The sequence below is a fragment of the Macaca mulatta genome, chromosome 7, assembly GCF_049350105.2.
Source record: "Macaca mulatta isolate MMU2019108-1 chromosome 7, T2T-MMU8v2.0, whole genome shotgun sequence".
In the NCBI taxonomy this organism is placed as follows: domain Eukaryota; kingdom Metazoa; phylum Chordata; class Mammalia; order Primates; family Cercopithecidae; genus Macaca; species Macaca mulatta.
Window position 1 is genome coordinate 55,116,672 of NC_133412.1, and position 24,985 is coordinate 55,141,656.

The 24,985-nt window shown below is 50.2% G+C and overlaps 1 protein-coding gene and 1 pseudogene across 12 annotated transcripts in view; one reads left to right on the forward strand and one right to left on the reverse strand.

Annotated features, from left to right (window-relative positions):
* Positions 1–5,397: 5,397 nt before the first annotated feature.
* Positions 5,398–6,872, reverse strand: LOC708226 (keratin, type II cytoskeletal 8 pseudogene; annotated as a pseudogene).
* Positions 6,873–20,962: 14,090 nt separating this feature from the next.
* PSTPIP1 (proline-serine-threonine phosphatase interacting protein 1) overlaps positions 20,963–24,985 on the forward strand; it is a 42,479-nt gene continuing 38,456 nt past the window's right edge. For 5 of the 12 annotated variants that reach the window (XM_077940006.1, XM_015142790.2, XM_015142791.3 and 2 more), the window contains exon 1: positions 21,255–21,766. In XM_077940006.1, the coding sequence (XP_077796132.1) occupies positions 21,731–21,766 (36 nt within the window). In that variant the 5' untranslated portion in view covers positions 21,255–21,730. Of the gene's footprint in view, positions 20,989–21,254; positions 21,767–24,985 lie in introns of those variants that run through there. The other 7 variants (XM_077940013.1, XM_077940012.1, XM_077940005.1 and 4 more) reach the window with 6 other exon arrangements.

Below are 24,985 nucleotides of genomic sequence, written 5' to 3' on the forward strand. Positions count from 1 at the left end.
CCTGGAAAACTCTTTTGGGGCACAGCTTGGGTATCTCCTGCCTTGATCCCAGTGCCATCTTTCTCCCCTGGCTCCAGGAGTTCTTCCTATTCGTCCAGATTTTCCAAATGCAGACCAAGAGGGATTGAGCTCTCCCCCACCCTGCCTGGCCCAGAAGTTCCATTTCCTACCTCCTTCTAGCAGGGGAGCAGGGGCCTTCTTTAGTGGCCCCCAGGATGGCCCTGTCTCAGAAAGACACAACCACGACATCTGTGTATAATAGACACCACCACACAGTAAGTAGTGGGAGGATGGGGTGCGGAAGGACTTTTATTTGTCCTTTAGGCCCTTAACCCGTGGCATGACTCTGATGGTTAAGGACAGTCTGGGACAAGTCCAGTGAAATCAGGGTAGGACAGTGAGGAGGTGAGTAGAATCCCATGGGGGTGTGAGTGCCTCTGAGGCAACCTAGAGCGGAGGTGGAAGGGGTGGCAGACCCTTAGGAAATAAGCATGACCACCTGGCTGGGTAAGGGCACCCACTATGAGGGTAATAGTCACTCATTCATCCCACAACCGTTTTTGATGTCTGTATGTGCCAGGTACCATGCTAGTTGCAGGATATAATTGTGAACAAGTGATGTGTGGGTCTTAGTGTTGAAGAGCTGACATTGGAGGATATCAGAGACAAACAAGTAAGCAAATACAGCATTGTTAACTGCAGTAAGAATGAGGAGGACAGACACAGGCCCATATGGAGGGCTGGGTGGCTCCTGGCATCGGGGCCATATGTAGCTCGGCTTGGGATTCAGGGTCCTAACTCCAAGTCTGGCAGGCTGGAGGAAGAGTCCCACATCCAGATGCAGTGGCACTTATGGGTCTGAAAGATATAAGCCCGGGTCTAGGGGCTGAGTGGTCCTGTATGCCAGGGGCCATGCCAGGCACTTCACCGTGTTAATGTGCTTCATCCAGAGAGGAAGCCGACCACCAGAAAGGCTTGTGAGATTGACTGCTGGATGCCTTCTTATTCTCCCCTTGGGTCAGGACTGACCCCCTGATGGGGTGAGGCTGAGGCTGGCCAGCAGGGAGGCCAAGCTGTTGGATCAGAGGAAGGCGATGTCAGACGCCAGCCCCTGTCACCCACCAGCTCTTCCCTTCCCACTGTCCCCGGCTGGCCCTGGCCCAGCCTCTACGGCATCCTCATCTTCCTCCCTGCCTCCAGCTCACCCTGCCCACGTATCCACTAGGGGCTGCCGTTGTTTCTCTGATTAGTTACTGTTTTGCTGCCAAATTAATGCTTCTAAACCATATTTTATAACAGCAGCCTTCATCTGCAGAGGATCTTTGAAAATACTTGGCTTGGCATTTAAAGTGGTTCAAAAATGTGGTCTTACTGAATTTTTACAGCTTTATTTCTCCTTTCAGAGGTGCATCCTGCATGTATATCAAACTGTGGGTGCTCATCCCTCCACCACACCTCTGCTCGGTTGTCTTTCTCTCCCTCAATCCCCCACCCCTAGCCCTCCTGCATCCCTCTGGGTAATGAAACAGCCCCTCATTCAGTCAGCCAGTCTTGCATTCAGCAGGCTCTGCAGGCTCCCACTCTGTGCCCGCCATTCCTGGGCAGCACTCGGAACCCCCCTGCTCTGACACCTCATCCACTTGTTTTGTGATCTTATTAATCTTCATTTATTAACTCCTGCATGAGACCTTATCCTTCTGTTCCTCTGAACTGTAATCCTTCAAGGGCAGAGGCTGCATCTTGCCCATTCCATGGCCTCATGGTTACCTGCCTGTGGCAGGGGTCAATAAATATGCCACATGACCTGGACAAACATGGGCTCTGGAAGGAAAGCACTGAATACTGGCCTGGGGGCTGGAACTCAGTCTCAGTTCTGCCACTTAAATGTTGGGTGGTCTCTGGAACATTACTATCTTTTTCTGGGCCCCAGGATCCCAGCTATAACATGCAGCTGCCATCCGTGTCCTGTTTACCTTACTAGGCTAAGGTGGGAGACTGTGCAGGTGCGGGCTGTTATTATAAGGGTTTTCCCTGTGGGTGGGGTGTGTACTGGAGTAGGGGGACATATTGTGTTTCTTGGTGCCTCTTGGCCATAAGACCTGAGCAAAACCAGCATGAAGCCCCTCCACAACCCTCAGATGCCAACCCAGGGGGTTAAGGCAGGGGGATGTGAGGCAATGGCCAGCAACCCCATGCACACCTGTTTATGTGAGTTGCAGATGAGTTACTCTTATGCTCCCAGGGCTTTCTGTCATTGTTGAGGAGGAACAGGAGCTCTTCTCCAGCCAGGTGAACATGGCCTTGCTTGGCAAGCTTGCAGTCCTACATTCTGGTAGGTTCCAGGCTGCTTCCAGTAATTCAGGGAGGCTGGGGAGGGATGAGTTGGGATATTTTATTATTATGGACTATCTGAGTGGAAATGGATAGCTGAGCCCTCTGAGGACCCGCTGCATCATTACCCAGAGGGGAAACCAAGGCTCACACAGGAGAAGGGGCTTGTCCAAGGTCACTTCTGCAGTCTTGTCTCTAAGACAAGAATATGGATTTTGGAGACAGGGAGATTTGAATTCTGCCAGTTACTAGCTATAAGAGCTTGAGCAAATGTCAACCCCTGAGGCTTAGTTTCCGCAAATGTTAATGAGGAATCACAATTCTGATATTTTATTGCTATGAGGATTAGAGGAAATGATAGATGAAAAGCCTGCTCCTGAGAAGGACCTTCTTGTTTCTCAGGCAACAAAACTGCCAAAGGCTTTAGGAAAGAATCCTAGTGGGCCGTGGGTTGGGGGAACTCTGATTTCAAGGAAGTGAGTGGCTTGGGATCTGGCCCAGCCTTCCCGTCCTTTCCTTTCATCCATCTGCTCATTCATTCCACAGATGTGGATTGAGCATCCACTCAGGGCCAGATTCTGTCCTGGATGCTACTTTATCAAAGAGAACTAAGACCCAACTGCTCCCCACCTTAAATGCTCACAGTCCAGTGGAGAGAGAGAGAGAGAGACAAGGCAAAGAGACACTGTCAGAATAAAATTGCTGTTAGAGGTGTGTGCATGACACAGCGGGAACCCTGAGGAAGTGGAGCTCCTGAAGAGTCACGCTTCTTTTTTTTCTTTTTTTTTTTTTTTTTAACTGCAGAGCACTTTTTTATGGTTGAGACCTACCTTTCTGTATAATTTTATAACCTGCTATTTCTTCTTAATTTTTTTTTAGAAACTCACTATGCTGCCCAGGCTGGAGTGCAGTGGCTATTCACAGGTGCAGTCCCACTGATCAGCACGGGAGTTCTGACCTGCTCCATTTTGGATCTGGGCTGATTCACCCCTCCTTGGGCAACCTGGTGGTCCCCGGCTCCTGGGAGGTCACCTTATTGATATCAAACTTAGTGCAGACACCCAATCAGCACAGCACACTACAGCCCAGAACTCCTGAACTCAAGTGATCCTCCTGCCTCAGCCTCCCGAGTAGCTGGGACTACAGGCACACACCACATCCAGCTATTATTATTTTTAATTAACATGTAGTAATTGTACATATTTATGGGATACAGTGTGCTATTTCAATACATGTATATGATCCATAATGATCAAATCAGGGTAATTAGCATACCTATCACCTCAAACATTTATCATTTCTTTTTTTTTTTTTGTGATGGAGTCTCATTCTGTCACCCAGGCTGGAGTGCAGTGGCACGATCTCAGCTCACTGTAACCTCTACCTCCAGGGCTCAAGTGATTCTCCTGCCTCAGCCTCCCAAGTGGCTGGAATTATAGGCACTCACCACCATGCCCAGTTAATTTTTTTATGTTTAGTAGAGACGGGGTTTCACCATGTTGGCCAGGCTGGTCTTGAACTCTTGAACTCAGTGATCTGCCTGCCTCAGCCTCCCAAAGTCCTGGGATTACAGGCATGAGCCACCACGTCCAGCCCATTTATCATTTCTTTGTGCTGGGAACATTTAAAATCCACTCTTCTAGCAATTTTTAAATATACATTAAATTGTTAATTATAGTCATCCTAGGGTATTATAGAATGCGAGAGCTTATTCCTCCTATCTAGTTGTGATTTTGTATCCTTTAACCTCTCACTATCCCCCACCCTTCCCAGGCTTTAGTAGCTGCTATTCTACTTTCTACTTCTATGAACTCAACTTTTTTAGCTCCCACATATGAGTGAGAACATGCGGTATTTTTCTTCCCGTCCTTGGCTTATTTCACTTAACATAATGTCCTCCATGCTCATCCATATTGCTGTGAATGTCAAGATTTCATTCTTTTTTCTGGCTGAATAGTATTCCACTGTGTATGTATACCAGATTTTCTTTATCCATTCATCCATTGATAGACACTTAGATTGATTTCATATCTTTGTTATTGTCAATAGTGCTGCAATAAACATGGGAGTGCAGATATCTCTTCAGTATACTGATTTCCTTTCCTTTGGGTGTATACCCTGTAGTGGGACTGTGGGATCACATGTTAGTTCTATTTTCAGATTTTTGAGGAAACTTTATACTGGTTTTCATAATGGCTGTATTAATTTACATTTCCATGAATAGCATATAAAACATCTCCTTTCTCCACATCCTCAGCCTTTGTTATATTTTGTCATTTTTATGGTAGTCATTCTAACTGGAATGGGATGATATCTCATCACCATTTTGGTTTGCATTTTCCTGATGATTAGTGATGTCATACATTTTTTCATATACCTGTTGGCCATTTGTATGTCTTTGAGAGATGTCTATTCAGCTCATTTGCCCATTTTGAAATAAGATTTTTTTTTTTGCTGTTGAGTTATTTGATTGAGTTCCTTGTGTATTCTTGATGTTAGTCTTTTGTCAGATGGATAGTTTGCAAATATTTTCTCCCATTCTGCAGGCTGTCTCTTCACTCTGTTGCTTGTCTCCTTTGCTGTACAGAAGCTTTTTAGTTTGATCTAATTCCATTTGTCTATTTTTTGCTTTTGTTGCCTGTGCATTTGAGGTCTCCATTAAATCTTTGCCCAGACCAATCCAATGTCCTGAAGTGTCTCCTATATGTTTTCTTCTAGTAGTTTTAGTTTTTTCTTTTCTTTTCTTTTTCTTTCTTTCCTTCCTTCCTTCCTTCCTTCCTTCCTTCCTTCCTTCCTTCCTTCCTTCCTTCCTTCCTTCCTTTCTTTCTTTCTTTCTTTCTTTCTTTCTTTCTTTCTTTCTTTCTTTCTTTCTTTCTTTCTTTCTTTTTGCATAGCTAGCTGAGGTTTTCTTTTGGAAAAAAAGATCAAATTGCTTTGTAGCTGGAGGCATCGCCAAGGGGGAGTACCCCAGCCAGTTAAGTCTCCCACCACAGGTGGGCTTTGGCTCCCCCACAGGCTCTGGGGCAGCCACAGGAGGGATAGGTTGGGCAGGGCTGCCATGGTCGTTCACTTGGGCAGGATGTCAGAGGACTTGGACACCAGCTTCCCATCGCAGGTCTCCATCTTCTTCACAACCATGGCGCTGGTGGAGCTGGTGTGGCTGAAGGAGCTGGAGCCCCAGCCAGATCCAAAGCTGGAGCCCAGGCCATAAGCTGAGGCTGGGGCTTGTGATGCCCTTGTAGCCTGAGCTCAGCCCATTGGCATAGCCACTGGTGGTCTTCGTATGGATACTCATGTTCTGCATCCCAGATGCCAGCCGGCTCTCCTCGCCCTCCAGCAGCTTCCTGTAAGTGGCGATCTCCATGTCCAGGGCCAGCTTGACGTTCATCAGCTCCTGGTACTCAGGCAGCTGCTGTGCCATGTCCTGCTTGGCCCACTGCAGGGCAGCCTCCGGCTCGGACAGCTTGGCATTGGCGTCCTTAACGGCCAGCTCCCTGTGCTGCTTGGCATCTGCGATGGCAGCCTCCAGGGAAGCCCTCTGGCCTTTGAGGCCCTCAATCTCAGCCTGGAGCCAGCTGATGTTCTGGTTCATCTCCGAGATCTCAGTCTTTGTGTGCTGCAGGTCATCCCCATGCTTCCCAGCCAGCATCTGCAGCTCCTCATCCTTGATCTGGTGCATGCTGTCAACCTCAGCCCTGCTGCGGTTGGTGATCTCCTCGTACTGTGCCTTGACCTCAGCTATGATGCTGTCCATGTCCAGGGAGCGGCTGTTGTCCATGGACAGCGCCACAGACCTGTCCGAGATCTAGGACTGCAGCTCCTGGATCTCCTATTCATACAGCTGCCTGAAGAAGTTGATCTCATCAGTCAGTGCTTCCAGGCCAGACTCCAGCTCTACTTTGTTTATGTAAGCTTCAACCACATCCTTCTTGATGAGGACAAATTCATTCTCCATCTCTGTACGCTTATTGATCTCATCCTCGTACTTGTTCTTGAAGTCCTCCACCAGCCCCTGATTGTTGCCAAGCCCTGCCAACAGCTTCAGCGTCTCCTGGCCCAGAGTATCCAGCTGCTGCCAAAGGTTGTTGATGTAGCTCTTGAACGTGTTGTCCACGTTGCTCCGAGCTGTATTGTGCTGCTGCAGGAGGCTCCACCTGGTCTCCAGCATCTTGTTCTGCTGCTCCAGGAACTGTACCTTATCGATGAAGGAGGCAAACTTTTTGTTGAGGCTCTTGATCTGCTCCTTCTCCTGGGTGTGCGTGGTCTGGATGTTGGGGTCCACCTCCAGGTTAAGGGGGCTCAGCAGGCTCTGGCTGACCGTGACAGCAGTAATGCCTCCCATACCACTGGCCCCGCCACAGCCTCCGCCCAGGACACCCTGGAAGCTGCTGCTGCCCACTCAGGAGAAGCTCGAGGAGCTGATGTGGGCACTGGGCCCACTCGTGTAGGAGCAGCTGCTGAAGGCCTGGGGGTCAGAGATGGATGCCTTATAGGGCTTCTAGGTCACCCTGATGGACATGGTGAAGGCAGGCAGGCTGAACCAGGCAGGGATTCAAGAAGGAGCAGAGAAACTGCTTCTAGTTCCCTTCTAGTAGTTTTGTAGTTTGGGGTCTTACATTTAAGTTTTTCATCAATTTGGATTTAATTTTTTAATGATGACAGATAAAGATCTAGTTTCATTTTTCTGCATATAGATATCCAGTTTTCCCCACACCCATTTATTAAAGAGACTGTCCTTTCCGCCAAAGGACATTATTGGCACCGTCGTGGAAAATCAGTTGACTATAAATACGTGGATTTATTTCTGGGTTGTCTATTCGGTTCCATTGGTCTATGTGTCTGTTTTTATGCCAGTACCATGCGGTTTTGGTTATTATAGCTTTTTTTAGTACATTTTGAAGTCCATTTTTTTAGTACATTTAAAGCTGGAAGTGTGATGCCTCCAGCTTTATCATTTTTGCTTAGGATTTATGTGGCTATTCAGTCTTTGTTAACCTGCTTTTTTTGTTGTTATAGATAGGGTCTCTGTAGCCTCCACTGCCCCTGCCCGCCACACTGTCCCCCCACCACCGCCGCCCTGGGCCTAAGTGATCCACCCACCTCAACTTCCCAAGTAGCTGCGTCTACAGGCACGCCACCACACAGGGTTGATTTTTGTATTTTTTTGTAGAGACTGGGTGTTCCATGTTGCCCAGGCTGGTCTCGAACTCCTGGGCTCAAGCAATAAGCCTGCCTCAGCCCCCTAAATTGCTGGGATTACAGGTGTGAGCCATCACACCCAGCCTAACCTGCGATTTTTATTTGGTATTATATAATAAACATTTGCCCTATAATATTATAAAACTCTTGGTAAACATTTTCAATGTCTGAGATGTATTTTCTGCAATGCAATGCCATAGTTTTTAGGTTTTTGGTTTTTGTTTTTTTGTTTTTTTTTTTTTTGAGGGGTGGTGGTCTCGTTCTATCACCCAGGCTGGAATGCAGTGGTGTGATCATGGCTCACTGCAGCCTTGACCTTCTGGGCTCAAGTGATCCTCCTACCTCAGCCTCTCAAGTAGCTGGAATCACAGGTGTGCAACAACACATCCAGCTAATTTTTTTTTTTTGAGACAAGGTCTTGCTACATTGGCCGGGCTGGTCTCAAACTCCTGGGCTGAAGTGGTCTGCCTGCATCAGCCTCTCAAAGTGCTGGGATTACAGGTGGAAGAAGTAGTCTTGGACATTTAGGTTGTTTTCAGGATTTTTCTTTGACAAATAATACTGTTACAAATATCTTTATACAGAATTGTTTCCCATGATTCTTATTTCCTTGGGGTAGATTTTTTAGTCATGGAAATTCTGGACACAGCGTATGAACATTTAAAAATCTCTCAATAATCCCGTGATACTTATGGCCTGAGTGACTTCCTGAGATGGGTTTCTGGTGTGTCCAGTCGCAGTTATGGCCTCGTCCTTGCATCTGTGTGGAGATATGGGAGTTACAGAAGAAGAGAAGGTGGGCATGGAATGTTTTGAATCACATGGCTCTGGGGTTCTTACTAATCACATGGCTGTGGCCACATGGCCTCATCCTCCTGAGATTCATTTCCTCGTCTGTGTGATTGAGGTGATAATACTACCCTCAAGCAGTTTTGTGAGGACCAAGGCCAGTGAATGCGCAGCACACGGCTCAGGGCCGGGCACACAGAAGAGCACAGCAATTGTTTATCACGATAGCATGGCATCTCCTTGGTTGGGACTGGTATAAACGTTTGGTCTCTGGAAGTTGATGCTGCAGAGTGAGACCAACCAACCCAGGCATGTGTGTCCCTACATTGACCCAGCCAGGGCCCCCAGGATCCCTTCAGACAGATGGGCAGAAAGCAAAAACCAACACCAAGGTCCGAGACCAGAGAAGGTGAGCAAAGGGCTCTGAGGGCAGAACAGAGTGGGGAAGTGAGTGTCAGGCTGCCTGGGAGAGGAAAAAACGGGGACTGGGAAGAAGTGGGAGGGAGAGAGCTTGGTTGCGGGGAGGAGGAGTGGACAGGAAAGGTCAAGATCAGAGGATGAAGTCCAAAGGGAAAGGTTGGTTCAGTACCAGGACATAAGGTAAATCCAGTTACTAGGTGGCCAGAGGAATAGGCAGGAATGGATCCCAGGAAGTTCTGACACCCAATGCCTGATTCTATGACTAGCTCACTGTGTGACCCTGAACAAGAACCTCACCCTTACTGTGCACTGGTTTACTCATTTGCAGAAGTTCCTGGGTGTCCTTCCATCTTGGACAACCTCTGGCCTGGCAGTGTCCTGAAGAGATTGATGATCCTCCATCTGGCCCTCCGCATAAGTTTAAAAATCTAGCAGCATAGTTCCTCTGCAGGAGACAGGAGACAAGTGTTGGTATAACCGAGTGTCTTGGAGCAATGGGAAGCCTTTTCCGGAGGATTATTGGAAGAAAATCCAGGGGAAGGGGGCTTGCTTAAAGAGAGTGACCACAGCCAGAGCAGAACAGGGTGTGGGTGAGAGGGGTGCAGAGGGGAGGGGGTGGGGTGGGAGGGGAGGTGGGGGTTGGACAGAGGGATCACGGGTGAGAGGAGTGCAGAGGTGGGAGGTGCCCAGTGGTGAGCCCCAAGGCAGGGCGAGAATTGTCCTGGGCTCCCTGCCATTCACACTGTCCCTTAATGAAGATTAGAAAATGTCGCCTGCTTTGGCTGATGAAGTCTCATGTTTATATCACTTGACTAGAAGAATAAGGTCTCATTTTCAGACTTCATTCGTTCTCTTGGCTGGATACCCTTGTGTTTCAGGCTGGGTTCTGCAGAAGCAGAAACACTGAGACAGAATTTGGGGCACATGATGTTTATTAGCAGTCAACAGCTGTGAAAGGAGGGGGAAGCAGGCTTGGGCAGAGGGAAGTTGACCTGTGCTGCAGCTCAGCAAAGTCTCAGCTAAACCAGCAGTGTTCATCAAAGCTGTCCAGCATCAGGTCTAAGTGGATGGGCCTCTATACTCCTGCCACCATCAGTCACCAGACGTGGGCTACCCCTGAAATGGCATAGCCTGAGGTGAGCTGGCCCTCAGCAGTGGTGGCAGGCTCTGCAGGAACTGAAAGCTGAGACTGTCTGATGGCCTCTCTCCCTGCAGCTGAGCAGCAGGTCCTTCCTTGAAGGGGGAATCTGGGCTGCACATCTCCATGTCTGTCACACTTTAAGCAGTGAACCACCCTCTCAATTGTACATGGCAGAGAGACAAACTTTAGAGAATACAAACATATGCTTTGGACAGATGCTTTGATAAATGTGGATAGGGAAAATAAAACAAGTCATTGTGTTTGTATTAAAGGAGTCCCAATTAGGAGAGTCAGATTCTCTGAGTCCATTGCTTCCTGATATTCTGGCCTGGCAGTTTTAAAATGTCTGGCTTGTCACATCTCACCACTTCCCTCCCCTCATGCTGTGCTAGCTCCTGGGCCTGGTAATATGCTTTCTGCTGCATGAAGGTGCTGCGTCATTCTTTCGTTCTGTTTAAAGCAAAGAGCATTGTTTCCCTTCTTTTCCTATTTCTGTGGGATTTGGCCATGAGGCCTTGAAGTCAGGAGTAGGAGGTAACCCGAAAGACATGGTACCTGAATCCTCAAGAGGAGGATGCATCTGGCTTCAAGGCCTTCAGTGCCCTGCTAGTGCTCTTAGCTTGAAGTCCAATCCCTCAGCCTGGGATGAAGTGCCTGATGAGCTGGGCTGCTTCTTCCCAGCCTGGCACAGAATGGGGGCTCAGTGAGTAAGAATGAGGAAAAATACCGGGCACAGTTGCTCACACCTGTAATCCCAGGACTTTGGGAGGCCAAGGCAGGTGGGTCACCTGAGGTCCGGAGTTTGAGACCAGCCTGACCAACACAGAGAAACCCTGTCTCTACTAAAAATTTAAAATTAGCCGGGCATGGTAGTATATTACATGCCTATAGTCCCAACTACTCCGGAGGCTGAGGCAGGAGAATCGTGTGAACCCAGGAGGTAGAGATTGCGGTGAGCCAAGATCGCACCATTGCACTCCAGCCTGGGCAACAAGAATGAAACTGTCTCAAAAAAAAAAAAAAAAAAAAAAGGAAAAATGCTTATTTCTGTTAATATGATAATAATAAAAGGACACATGTTTCTCTAGGCTCCACCAAACCATAGGTACTCATAGCGGCTCAGTACCAGCGATAAGCTAAAGTTGCTTGGCTCATCTGTTCATACAAAACCTCAAGTGTCGGTCAGGCGCAGTGGCTCACACCTGTAATCCCAGCACGTTGGGAGGCCGAGGCAGGTGGATCACTTGAGGTCAGGATTTCAAGGCCAGCCTGGCCACCATGGTGAAACCCCATCTCTACCAAAAATACAAAAATTTGCTGGGCGTGGTGGCGGGTGACTGTAGTCCCAGTTACTCAGGAGGCTGAGGCAGGACAATCACTTGATCCTGGGATGCAGAGGTTGCAGTGAGCTGAGATCGCGCCACTGCATTCTAGCCTGGGCGACACAGTAAGACTCCATCTCAAACAAACAAAACAAACCAAAAAAATCCTCAACCGTCTCCTCAAGGTCTACTCCAAACAATTTCTAGGAAATAAGAGGTAAAGAATAATGAGTTAAGAGCCAGAGTTCTGGACTCACCACTGAAAGGAACCAGGGATCCTTGGAGAAAAGTTGATTTGAGAACGAGGGGCAGGTAACTTACAAGATGAGCCTGAAAACTTGTGCCAGAAAGTAAAGAAGTGCTCAGTAAATGATGGGGCCATAACAGAAGGAAAGAGAACCCACCCTAAGGGGCTCGCAATGGTCAAATCTGGGATAATTTGAGCATCATAATAAATAATAATAGTAACAGATTATAACTCATTGGATGACATAGAACTTACCAAACCCACACTAATATAATTAAATGGATAAATAATTGGGAGAAGGGAAAATTCTTTCTTATGGTATAATAAATGTAGATGGAATGATGGAGTTGGAGAATCACCAATGGATGCTAAAACCAGTGAGCGAAGATGCAAAGAGAAACGTGATCTATGTATTTACATAGTCTCAAAGGATTTCCCCACAAGATTCTTACAGATGACTAAGGGAAAAACAGTAACTTTAAGGTGGAGAAAACTGGTGGACACTACCTTAATCAAGTGATCAGAGTTAACAACACCAATAGTGGGACAAATTGACATCACGTGCCTCCTGTTATGATGCACTGAGAAAGATGCAGCATCACATATGTGGTATCTTTTGCCAAAAACACATCATCTGAGTCTAATCATGAGGAAAGCACTTGACACAAACCCAAATTGAGAGGCTTTCTATAAAACAACTGGCCTGCAATCTTCCAAAGTGTCAAGGTCACGAAAGTCAAGGAAAGACTGGAGAACTGTCACAGAATTAAGGAGACCAAGAGAAAAAAACACAAACTTTTAAAGGACATTACAATTAATGAAATTGAATTTGAATATGGAATGCAAATTAGAAAATAGCATTATATTGATGTTAAATTTCTTCTTTTTTTTTTTTTTTTTTGAGTCAGGGTCTCACTCTGTCACTCAGGCTGGAGTGCAGTGGCATGATCAAGGCTCACTGCAGCTTCCACCTCCCCAAGTCAAGCAATCCTCCCACTTCAGCCTCCCGAGTAGCTGGGACTTCAGGTGCATGCCACCATGCCTGGCTAATTGCTTGTAGAGATAGGATTTTGCCATGTTGCCCAGGCTGGTCTCGAACTCCTGAGCTCAAGCAATCTACCCACCTCAGCTCCCAAAGTGTTGGGATTACAGGTGTGAGCCACCGCACCTGGCCGATGATAAATTTCTTAATTTAAAAAATTATACTGTGGTTATATAAGAGAATTTTCTCATTCTTGGGAAATATATACTTGAAGAATTTAAGGGTGAAGGGATACCATGTCTGCAACTTACCCAACTAATAGAAAAAAAATCAATATGCATATATAAAAATAGAGAAACAATAATAAAGCAGTTGAGGTAAAATTTAAACAATCTGATGAATCTCGGTAAAATGGACAGGAGTTTTTGTACTCTTTTCTCTAAATTTAAAATTATACCAAAATAAAAATTTACAAAAAAAAAGACAAAAGGAACATGAGAAAGCCTGCCTGTTCTAGATGACCCGAGGAGGTGCTACAAGGACGGCGCTCTGGAGGCAGCTAGAGAGCAAGTGCCTGCACCTTGAGGGTGTGGGCTCTCATGGGGCTGGGAAGTCTGTTTGCTACTCTGGCTTCCAGCCACTCCTCAGCTTGGCTCTATGATTTGAAGTTCTGGGAATGAGGCTTTTCCAGCTGGGCAGACAGGGCTGTCAGGAACAACACTGTCAGGTCTAAGGGTATAGTCATCACCCTGGTTGTGAGTCTACTGTGGGTGAACCTGGACTAAGGTGCCTTTTCATGCTATCAAACACTGGTATAGGCATGTATCTTCCTTCCTTCTTCCCTCCTTCCTTCCTTCCTTCCTTCCTTCCTTCCTTCCTTCCTTCCTTCCTTCCTTCCTTCCTTCCTTCCTCCCTTCGGACAAGTTCTCAGTCACCCAGGCTAAAGTACAGTGGCGCAATTATACACAGCTCACCGCAACCACAACCTTCTAGGCCCAAGTGATCCTGTCGCCTCTGCTTCCCAGGTAGCTGAGGCTACAGGCACATGCCATCATGCCCAGTTCATTTTTTTTTTTTTTTTTTGGTAGAGACAGGGTCTTGCTTTGTTGCCCAGGCTGGTCTCGGGCTCCTGAGCTCAAGCGATCCGCCCACATCGGCCTCCCAAAGTGCTGGGATTACAAGCGTGAGCTACCAGGCCTGGCTAGAATCTGGTTTAAGCTTGAAACAAGTAACCTGCTTAAATATGTAGGCTTATCATTTCTGTTTTCCAGATGAGGTAACTGAGTCTCAGTGAGGTGAAGCTGGAGCTCTTCCAACTCTGAGTCCAGGGGTCATCCACCCCCGCCCCCCACCCCAAGTTCCACTCCTTGGACAGTCTGGGGCTTCCCTGCTTGGAGCCTGGGCACATGCTGCTTCCTTTGCCTGCACACAGGCCTATCACGTGTCTCTGCCTGTGGATTTTCTGGCCCAGCCAAGACTAAAGTTGGGGTCTCCTGCCTCTGAATCCTAGGTTTTCAGGGATAATTAAATACCAGTTGGACTGAAATCAAGCTTTGCCTTACTGTGAACAAGTCGTTTCCCACCTGAATTAAAACCAACCCAATAGGAGAGAGGATGCTAGAAACACATTTTTGAAGCTGTTTTGAGAGATAGCTGCCATAATGGAAACAAAACGAAACAGGCTAGAAAAGGGGTAGGGGGTGGGAGATGGTTATGCCTTTCCTTCCCTGTCAGTGAGATCATTCTACTGGTCCCCCTCTGGGCCCTGCCACCCCCACTTATTGGGCCTCAGTTTCCCCATTTGTAAAATGACAAAGTAAGGCAATAGCAGGAATTCTGCTCCAAGGTGTGTGACTGACTCACGAAACTTAAAATCTATGCAGACTCCCTGGCCCCCCCCAGTCAGTAGGCCAAGGTTGGGACTTGGCCTTTTGGTTTTTTCCTTTTTTTAAACAAAGTCCCACTTCTGTAGGCACGCTTTGTGCTGTTTGAGCACCTCCAGATGGTCCCTGCTGGCTCTTCCATCACTGCAGGCCTCCACCCTCTGACCGGTGAGCAGGTGGCAGTGGATTCCTGGGACTCACTGAGGCCCCTTCCCCATGCCCACCAGTTCCTGGGCCACTTCCCGAAGGGCCACTTTGCACCTCTTTGCTGTCTTTCAAGCATCCTGACCAGCACTCAGCTTCTGACGACTGATAATGCTTGGAAACTCAGAGTCACACTGTTGTGGCTGCAAATTAGCAAACCTGAAAGCTCCTCATCAATTCAGAAGAGCTGTGCGAGTGGGAAGAAGCCTTATCTTTTGCAACTGCTGTCCCTGGGGGCAAACTGAAAAACAGAAACTATATCACATCCTGAAGGCCAAAGGTCACACCCTTAGCCCCAGTGGAGGACTCTGGGGCAAGGATGTTTCCTGGAGTCAGAGGAGGGGAGCCTCCATCTGAGCGCGCCACATCCCCACCCCGCACGGGCTCTGTACTTCCTTCTCAGCGGGGACTTGCTTTTCCCTTCTTCCTCATCCTGTTTCTGCCCCAGGCCCTGGCCCCTCACTACCAGCTCCACACTCTGGGGAGGAAAGACCCTTGTTAGTGATGGGACTCCGAAAAGTTAACTGACCTGTCTGAGCCTCAGGTTCCTTGTCTGTTGAATGGGGCCATATGCCTCACATTGTTCTTGGGAGGATTAAGTGATACATAAGACAGGTGAAGTGCTTACAACAGAGCCTGGTGTAGCACAGCCCTAGTAGGCTATTAGCGTTATTCTGGAACGCCCTTCCTGCCTCACAGGTGAGCTCTTTCCCATTAATCAAGACCCAGCTCCCCTCCTTTGGGAGGACTTCCCAGGCCAGGCTCCTCAACAGCCTCTCTCTGTTGTCTGCGCTCAGCACATTTTCCCTTCCTAGGCTACCTCCCTCACCACACTGGCCGGGGCTGAGCTTGTTCATTTCCATGTTCCCAGACAGGAAGGCTCAGTCGGTGCTGGTGGGTGTGCTTCAGTGGAGCTTGTTCCATTCTGGGACAGGGTAGGTGGGGTGGACAGAGGGTGCCCCAGGACAGTGGGCACGTGCCTCTGGCCACCTGGAGGGACCCTGCAGGTATTTCCCCCAGCAACAGTGAACCATCATGGCCAGGTGCTGGAACATCCCAGTTCACCCACAGGATGGGTGGACAACCCTACAGCCATGGGCAGCGTCATGACAGTGTGCCCACCGAGGTCTGAATGGCTAACTCATGAATGCCCTTCTGGCCATAGCTGATGGCAGGTTGAGGATTACTCCCGCAGGACAGATGCTCCCCTGCAGAAGGGAGAAGCATGCATCACTTGCCTACTCCTTGGACCAGTGGCAATGCTGTCTCCAAATGAAATTCATGGCAACAGCCTCCTGGCTCTTCGAATGTCACCAAAGAGCTTTCAGACCCTCCTTCTCTCCCTCTTCTTTCCAGCCCCTGCCCTTCTTCAGAAGGCTCGAAGCTCTCGCTTTAGATTCTTCCTGGATAACAAATTAGAATCTTAGGACTCTCAGAGTGCAGTCCTGCCCTCCAGCTTGGTGTCAGCCTCACCTCTGAGGGCTATTCCCTGACAATGTCTTCTCTTCCAGCTCCTGAGAACTTGGCTGAATTCCTTCAAAATGATGTTTATTCGGCCAGGTGCAGTGGCTCACACCTGTAATCCCAGCACTTTGGGAGGCCAAGGCAGGCAGATCACTTGAGGCCAGGAGTTTGAGACCAGCTTGGCCAACATGGTGAAACCCTGTCTCTACTAAAAATATAAAAATTAGCCAAGCATGATGGTGCATGGCTGTAATCCCAGCTACTCTGGAGGCTGAGGCCGGGAGAATTGCTTGAACCTGGGAGGCAGAGTTTGTAGTGAGCCAAGATTGCGTCACTGCATTCCAGCCTGGGCAACAGAGCGAGACTCTGACTCAAAAAAAAAAAAAAAAAAAAAGAAAAGAAAAGAAAAAGAAAACAGGTGTTTATTTGCCTTCCATCTTGCCTGCATTTTGTCCATTCGTCCATCCATTTATTGGTCAGGGAAGGCTTTCCTGAAGAGGTGACATTTGATAAGAGGCCCAAGGGATAAGGAGTAGTTAGCTGGGCCAAGGCAGGATCTAGGATGGAACGGGAAGAAGCTTCCAGGCAGGGAGATCATGTGCGAAGAACCTGGAGTAGAAGAGAATGAGGCAGAATGGAGGAATTGAAAGAAGGTCCGGGAAGCAGTACCAGAAATTGACGGAAGCATAGTGTGAGTTGAAGTTTTGACGAGTAGGCTGGGACCAAATTATGCAGGGTCTGTAGGCCATGTAAGGGCAATGGCCATTGTCCTGAGAGTAATGGAAAATCATGGCAAGGTGACAGTGGGACGCTGACATGAACAAATGTGGATCTGAAAATGTCACTCTGCTATGTGGAGAGCAGACAGGAATGAGCAGGGTTGGTTTCATAGATGTGCAACTTGTGTAAGGAAATTGCACTTGGGGTCTAATGCTCTGAGATTGCCATCTTGGAATTCTTAATCACATTATTTTTGAATTTGCTTTTCTTAAGTGCAGTCTGGTGGGACAATGAAGCATACATCAAGGACTTGGTGCTTTGGCTCCTGTGGTCCTGCTTCCAACTGCCTCCCCTGGACTGGTTCTCAGTCTCCTTCTCCACTTCTGCCTAGCAATCACTGCCACCCTCTGCCCCCAGCAGAGACCTGAGTGCAGGCATGGTGACAGTCAGGGTGAAGGGCACACCGGGTAGCATCTGAGGATTGGCCATGGCAGTGTGGCCCCTGCCCCAGGCTGGCAACACCATGGCAAATTCAACAGGTGACTCAGGGGGCTGAGCCTCTCACTCACTTCTGACCCAGGTCCCTAGTGCATCCCGGCCTGGACTTTGCAACACCCCTGGGAACTGCCTGTCCACTGTGGGTTGGTGAGGCAGGTCCATGGGAAATGGCAATGCCTGGAATGACTTCCTCAACCCCCGCTGGGGAATGCAGGACACAGGTCAGCGTGGTGGCTGGCAGGAGGAGAACTCCAAGCAACTGGTGAATTTCAAACAGAACTGAGTCAAGTCAGAGGGTGGGGCGGGGCATGTTGTCCCACAGATATTCCCGTGCCCAAGGGAGTGTAATGTTAAATAACAAATCAAAAACACCATTCCAGGTTGAGCGAGAGACTGCAGTAAAGAAATAAGTTTTATATATTAGTACCTTTAACCACAATTTTGTCCCTGCTTTTTAAGTAAGAGGTCTCACATTTTTATCTTCCACTGGCCCCATAAATTATGTAGCTGTCCAGGCAGTGAGCAATCAGTGTGATTAAGCCTGTGAAACTGGTGGAGGTCCTGTAAATATTGATCCTCCTTCTGTGGCAGCTGGTGTTACTGGTTTTGTTGTTTATGTGGCTCAGAGGAATGGATGAAGTGTCTTCAGGAGCTGAGTCCTGCCAGTTGGTGGTGGGGGCTGTGACAATAAATGTTATAAAACCTGATTTTGCATTTTATTCTTAATCCTTGGAGCTACTGCTTCTTGAATTCTTCAAGCAGATGTGTTCAAATATCATGCAAAACAGGCAGGGGCTTTGCCTGGGAGGTGGATGCCCCCACAGCCTGGCTTGAGGCACAATTGCACAGACCTCAAGGCAAATTGTTTTGAAGCAACTGGAACAGTCACTAAAAAGCGGTGATTTTCAGGACTGTATTCCTCTCTCCAGGGGCCTGGGCGTGGGTGTGGATGGGGCTGCTGGGAATAGGGGCCCCCTAGGACAGTACTCTTTTCTGAGGGGTACTCAGATGTGTCTCAGTCTTGCTCCTCCATCTCCCTGACATCCCACCAATCCACCCAAGCCCCACCCCACCTGCCCCAACCAGACCTCATTCCTGTCTAAGTCATCACAATATCTTCTTCTGGTCTCACCCGCTCTGAGCCACTCCTCATGGAAAAAGAACTTCCTGGAACCTGTCTGTCAGTCTCTGGGCCCCTCAGAGCAAAAACCAAGTTGGCCTCCCCTTGAGGCCCCAGGCCCAGCAGGACCCTGCAGGAGTTGGTGCTCAGCAGTGCTTGTGTGCCTGGGCTGAGGAGAAGGTTGTGGTGGTCACGTGGTTGGCTTTCAGAATCCATGGCTGTCCATTTGCAAGGCCAACCATGGGGAATTATGAGCACATGACCCACTTTGGGCCAAGGAGACACAGGGGAAGGTCTTCTGGGGAGCTGGGCAGAAGGGAGAGTGCAGGGGTTTTGGAGAAAATGAGACACAAGGGCAGGTGTCCTTTTCTTTCTCTGCTTGTGGCTGTGTCTGGGGTTGTAGACTAGAGCTGCTGCAGCTCCTTGGCCTCCAGCCCAAGGAGGAAGATCATAGATGCAGGAGAAACTCAGAGAGACTGAGCTGAAGCCCTCAAGTACCACAGCTGGAGGCTGCCCTGCCTCCAGCCCCTTTGTGTAGGTGACAGCACACATCCTCTGTGTCAGACCCTCTGGTTTATGTTCTTTGCAGCCAAAAGCATCCTCAACTGATGCAAATAACACAGTGACTGCAGAATAGCATGTGCTAAAGGCCCAAAGTGGGTCATGTGCTCATACTTCCCCATGGTTGGCCTTGCGAATGGGCAGCCTCTCATCCCAATAGCACCATCAGCCCCGGTGGCTTCTCTAGACTGTTTTTCTATCTATCAACTTGGGTGAGAGGGTCTCGAGGTAGAACTGGAGAAAGGAACAATGAAACCCATTTTGAATAGAGGGCTGTTGGTAAAAGACAACCGTGGAAGTTAAGAGCATGTGCTTTGACTTCCGACAGATCTCGGACCAAAGCCCAGCCCTCCGCTTATTGTCTGTTACTTGGGTGCATTACTTACACTCTTTAATCACTGGTTTGCTCATCTGTAAAGTGGGGATAATGACAGTGTAAGTGAGGCGGTCCATGTGAAAAGCGGAATGATGTACCCGGTGCTGGGTAAGTACTCCAAAGCCGAATTGGCTGTCTGGTCGCCCAGCCCGGGGAGCTGCAATAGGTAAGGGTGGAAGGGAGGGGAGGAGGAAGATTCTCTAGCAGAGAACTGCAGAGTCTCTCCAGGGGTTCCTCCCATTACTTCCTTCCCCAGTTGCTCCAGCCCATCACCAGCATGGCCCTCCATCCGGAGCTGCCCTGGCTGGACAAGTGCAATTGGGAAACGAAGGCCTCATGTGTGGGAGCCTTGAGGTTGGCTTTGAGGGGTGGGAGGATTTGCCAAGGTAAGGAAGATCAAGGAAAGCTTGCCAGAGGGGAGGCTGGGAACAGAGCAGGTGGGAGTGGGAAAGGTGCCTCTGGGGAGAGGGAAGAGGCCTGGCCGGAGCGGAAGCCTCTGGGAGGTGATGGGAAGGACACCTAGAGAGGCAGGGCAGGGAGCCCAGCTGTGAAATTTTCTGCCAATAAGAGGGCAGGAGACTTCTGTTAACAGAGGGTCTCTACACTGCTCCAGACCTAGAAGCATCATCCCATCTGATGGATGGAGAAACTGAGCTCAGGGAGGCTGAGCCAGTGCTATCAGAGGTGGTGGTGCCATTGGGAGGGGAGGTGCAGCCTGCCTCACTCTATGGCCTACAAAGTTCAAGGGGATTTTTACACTGTTAGTTATCTTCAGCTGCAAGTAACAAAAAACCTGACTGGGGTGCCTTACAGATTAAAGGTTAGCTCAAGTCCAAGGTTTCTGGAGGTGAGGGCCTTCTGGGGGCAGTCCCATTGCTCTGCAATTCTCCCCAGAGTGTTTCCTCTTGGGTGGCTATTTCAGAGACTGGGTGTGCACCTCTCTCTAAACCCTGGGCATGCATAATGGGCACTTGGGAGCTCAGCTATTTCATCTGCAGCAACTCTCATCTACTTACCACCCCGTCAGCTGTAAGGCAGACATCAGTGAGGGTGGTGATCTGTGGACAATCCCTGACTCATCCCATTTTGCCAGCCTGCCCTGGGCTCAGGACTTCCTGCTGCATCTTCTGCTGAGGGGGCAGGGCCTGGCTCCTCAGGGCTGGGGTAGGGGTTCTAGTCCAGGGCTCTTCCTCAGGTGGTACCACACAGTGCCCCCAGCACCTGCACACCAAACTGGAAATTCCAGAAATATTCTTGACACCGTCTCCTTTCCAAAGACTGGGTGTGGCAGATGAGGAAGCTGAGGCTCAGCGAGTTGGAGAGTCTATTAAGGTCCCTCAGCCCTTGAAGGGTAGGGTCAAAATGAAAAAAAACTGGGCCTCAGGCTGGGTTTCCAAACACCCTACTCTGTACCTTGATAATACTGTTTCTCTCTCCGTCTATTCCCATTCACTGAGCCGGAAGTCTCCATCTTCAGAGGGGGGTTTTCTGCCCCAAACAGTGTCTAATCAGGAGACTTGCGGCAGTGGCGGTGGTGGGGGGTGGGGGGCAGTGCCGGGGCCTCAGGCTGTTCTCCCTCATCTTGCTGCCTGCTCACCTCACCTCTGTGTGCTCACAGCCCCCCAGAGCACAGCTGTGTCTGCCCCCAGACTGTGGGACCCTTGAGGGCAGGACCTGGTTCGGGTCCCGGAGCAGCCGGGTTTTGATGCATGACAGATGCCCTAGGCCTGGGTAAGCCCCTCAAGAATGGTTTGCTTGTGCGGGGTAGAGAGCCTGGCATCTCTGGGCCCAGCCTGGAAGGGCGCTGGGCTGGCTGGCCAGTGACACACCTGGGGTTCCTGGGCCCCTCCTGGCCACACTGTCGGTGGGCCTCAAGCTCCCTTAGCATATGACCTCTGGAATAGTGAGCCCGCGCCTCTGGAGGGGCAAGCAGAGGCAAGAGCAGGATGGCAGGTGGCAGGCGGGGCTGCACAGGGGAGCACAGCAACTCCACTTCCTGTGGGCGAGGGCCCCGCGCCCGCCCGGGGGGAGGTTGCACAAACCTTCCTGCGCAGGCCTCGGGCTGCCTGCCTGCCTGGCCTGAACTCCAGCCTGCCTCTTCCACTGGCCACTGCCTCCCACACAGGGCTGGCATCCCTGTTCCCTGCTCTGGGTCCCAGACTGTGTCCTCCATCACCGCAGGGTCGGCGAGGGGCTGGGCTGGACACCAGGGCCCGCCCTCCCATCACTGAGCTCCACTCCTTCCTCATTTTGCTGCCGATTCTAGCCCCAAACAAAACAGGTTGAGCCTTTTCCTCCCCTCGGCAGCTCCTCTCTGGCTCATGGCTGCCTTCTGAGTGCTGCAGACGGCGCCGGGCGGGAAGGGGGGCCTGGGCCAGCCCTGCCAGGACTGGGACGGTGCTGCTGGCGCCTGGCCCTCCATCAGGCCAGCCTGTGGCAGGAGAGCAAGCTTTGCCGCGGCAGACGCCTGAGGATGATGCCCCAGCTGCAGTTCAAAGATGCATTTTGGGTGAGTGAGGATGGTTGGGGGCACTGAACAAGTGGAGCGGGCAGAGCTAGGCTGAAATCTCCATGCAGGTGATGGGGTGCGGCTCTGAGAGGGGAGCTTTCTCATAAAATAGTGGTTGATTCTTGGTCTTAATAGTCATGGAGGTGACCCGGGCCCCCACCCTTCTGGATTGGAAGGCAAGTGGACTCCATGAATGAGGGTCCTCCTTTCTGCTGCCCCAGCTGTATTCTCCTCTGGGAGACCTCTCCCCACAGCAGGAGCTCCTCAGCAGAGGGTAACACATGGGTGGGGGCTTGAGGAGGATGTGTGGGGCAGCAAAGGAGGGGTCACAGATTTAGAGACCAGACAAACTTGGGTTCAGGTCTTGGCTCTGTTACTTATAGGCTGGGCAAGTCATTTCTGTCTCTGAACCTCAGTCTCTCCATCTATATAATGGGGATAAATAAAAATCAACACACCAACTAAAGCATTGGATCAGCAAGGGGATCCAGTGCACTAAAGACCCCAGCCCCTTGCCTCACTCCAAATGGTAATTCTCTTTCCCTCACCCAGCCCCTTGTCCCTTGCAGACCTTAGGGATCCTTCAAGGAGGCAGCCAGGCGGGCAATTGCTTGCTTACTTTCTTAAATTCAACACAGGCTTAAATCAAGTCATTTCCCCCATGAAATAAGGGCGCCCAGCCAGTGGTAGAGGTAAAGTGACTTGGCCCGGGCCACGTGGCCTGCAGCCCAGCTTGGACCCCCGGATCATCTCAGCATTTTTCCAGCTGTCCTTCAACTCCCCCTCTGCCCCTCAGCTCCAGCTGTGCCCAGGGCTCTGGGGAAAAGCTGAGACCTCTCTGGTTGGAGCTGGGGAATATGGCTGTCCTGGGGTGCTGCCTCCAACCCCGAAGAGGACTCTCTGGCCCTCGGCTCAGCCGGCTGAGCCCCAGCCAACTGCCCTGCCCTCCCTGGGCCCTTTCCTGGGGCTGCAGCCAGGAGGATGAGAGCCACGGAGCCAGGCCTTCCTTCCCTTCCGGCCAGCTCCACTTGGGGCCTGTGGCCAGCGTGTGAATGTTCTGCTTCCTCTGCACTGACTGCACAGTAGGCAAAGGACCCCACATGGGGAGGGCACCCTGTGCCTTTCTGGGCCTCAGTTTCCCCATCTCTACAAAGACAGGGTGGGCGCAGCCCAGAGAATCGAATGGAGGCAGAGCTGCCTCAGCCCATCCGGAGGACCAGGCACCAGGATGCTCAGGGCCCAGGCTGGCAGCTGGAGCCCTGGGTGGTGGGGGTTGTGAGTCACCACCTTGCTGCCCTGCCTTGGTGTGCAAAGTTGGGGGAAGGGGTAGGGCCTGGAAACCCAGTCCACTCTAGCCCAGGGCAGGCCAGGACCCCTTGACTATCTTATCACCGAGACCTCTGTCCAGGCCCAGAGCCTAGTGCAGAGCTGGGCAAGGAGCAGCCCCTATGGCAGGATCTGGGCACAGGTAGGGGTGGCGTATAAGGGATCAGGGTGTGGCAGCAGCAGCAGAAGCAAGCAGCCAGCGCCTGTGGAGCTTCCTGAGCGGCATCCTGCCCACACTCTGAGCTCGTCGCACCTCTGGGCTTCCTGGTCTCCAAGTGCCTGCTCTCCTCTGTGGCTGGCTTCCTGGGTCTGGGGTGGGCATATAGTTTCCCTAGGGAAGGCCAGAGCAGGAAGGGGAGAGAAGTAGCCAGTGGGAACCTTTCACACTGAGTCTGGGCCGACGCCCCGAAAGGTCACTGTACGCATCAAGGCATCACCTGCCCCAGGGCTCTGGATTCTAATACCTCTTCCTGATGCTCAGCCCATCCCAGTGCATAACAACTAACATTTGCTGAGCACAAAAGATGTGCCAGGCGCTGTTCCCAAGATGAATGCATATTCACTCATTCAATCCTTCAAACAGATGCTACTGTTCTCTCTCTTATTCAGATGAGGAAATTGAGGCACAGAGACATTAAGAGACTTGCGCAAGGTCACACTGCTGGGATTAAACCCTGGCAGGCTGGCTCCAGCACCTGTGTTGTCGCAGGATCCCTCTATCTTTCATATCACTGGATCTTTTGGCTTCGGGGTAAGAGGAAATCCTCTTATCTCCCAGAGGGGTAAGAAGATCAGACAAGGTGGCTAGAACAATATTTTGAAGCTTCATTTGTAGACAAATCTGTAAAACAGAAAAGGCACACTACTCTGACCGCAGGTGTTATGTTAGGAACAGCCCAGCCAGCTTGGCCCTTGTCTGGGCCTTCCCCCACCCCAGCCCAAGGCACTGTCAAACCCTTCAGCCTGCCAGCACACTGTTTAGAAATGACTGGTTTTTAGGCCGGGTGCAGTGGTTCACGCCTGTAATCTCAGCACTCTGGGAGGCCAAGACAGATGGATCACTTGAAGTCAGGAGTTCAGGACCAACATGGCCAACATGATGAAACCCTGACTCTACTAAAAATACAAAAATTAGCCAGGCGTGGTGGCATGCTCCTGTAATCCCAGCTACTTGGGAGGCTGAGGCAAGAGAATGGCTTGAACCCAGGAGGCGGAGTTTGCAGTGAGCCGAGATTGCGCCACTGCACTCTGGTCTGGGTGACAGAGTTGACAGAGTGGAGGGACCCTACTTTGGCTAAACTAGAAAGATCATGTTTGAGATCACAGCCCTTCAGTTATCACCCATATCACCTCACCCATACAGAACACGGGGCGGAGGAGGGGAGCTAGCCCTGCTGTGTCTGGCTTTAGCTCACAGTAAGGGAGGAAGCAAAAGTGGTTTCTCAGGAGCCAAAGATGATTTCCCTAAGAGCTTTCCTTAAAGCTCATATACTACACTCCTAGGAGACGTCCCCTAGCTTTTACTCAGGTCCTGTGAACTCTAATTTCACCCACAATTTTAACGAACTTGGCATGGGGTCTTTTAGCCTATAGATGTAGCAATTGGTGGCAGTCTGCACAGTACCTGATACACAGTTGGTGATGGATAAATGTTGGTGGACCTGGACTATGAGAGGACATTTCACAGGCAGGGCAGTTAGCAGCCTGATTGTAAGGAAGGAGACAGAAACAGTCTGAAAAGCAGCTGTAATGGTACAGAAGTAGTGGGGACACTCAGCGTGGGTGCAGACACAGTCCTGTCCCTCGGTCGACCTGTTTTTGTAATTGTATCAGTGTGACCACACAGTATTTATTTATAGCCTGATTTTAGCTGCAGCTGAGTGTTCAGATGCA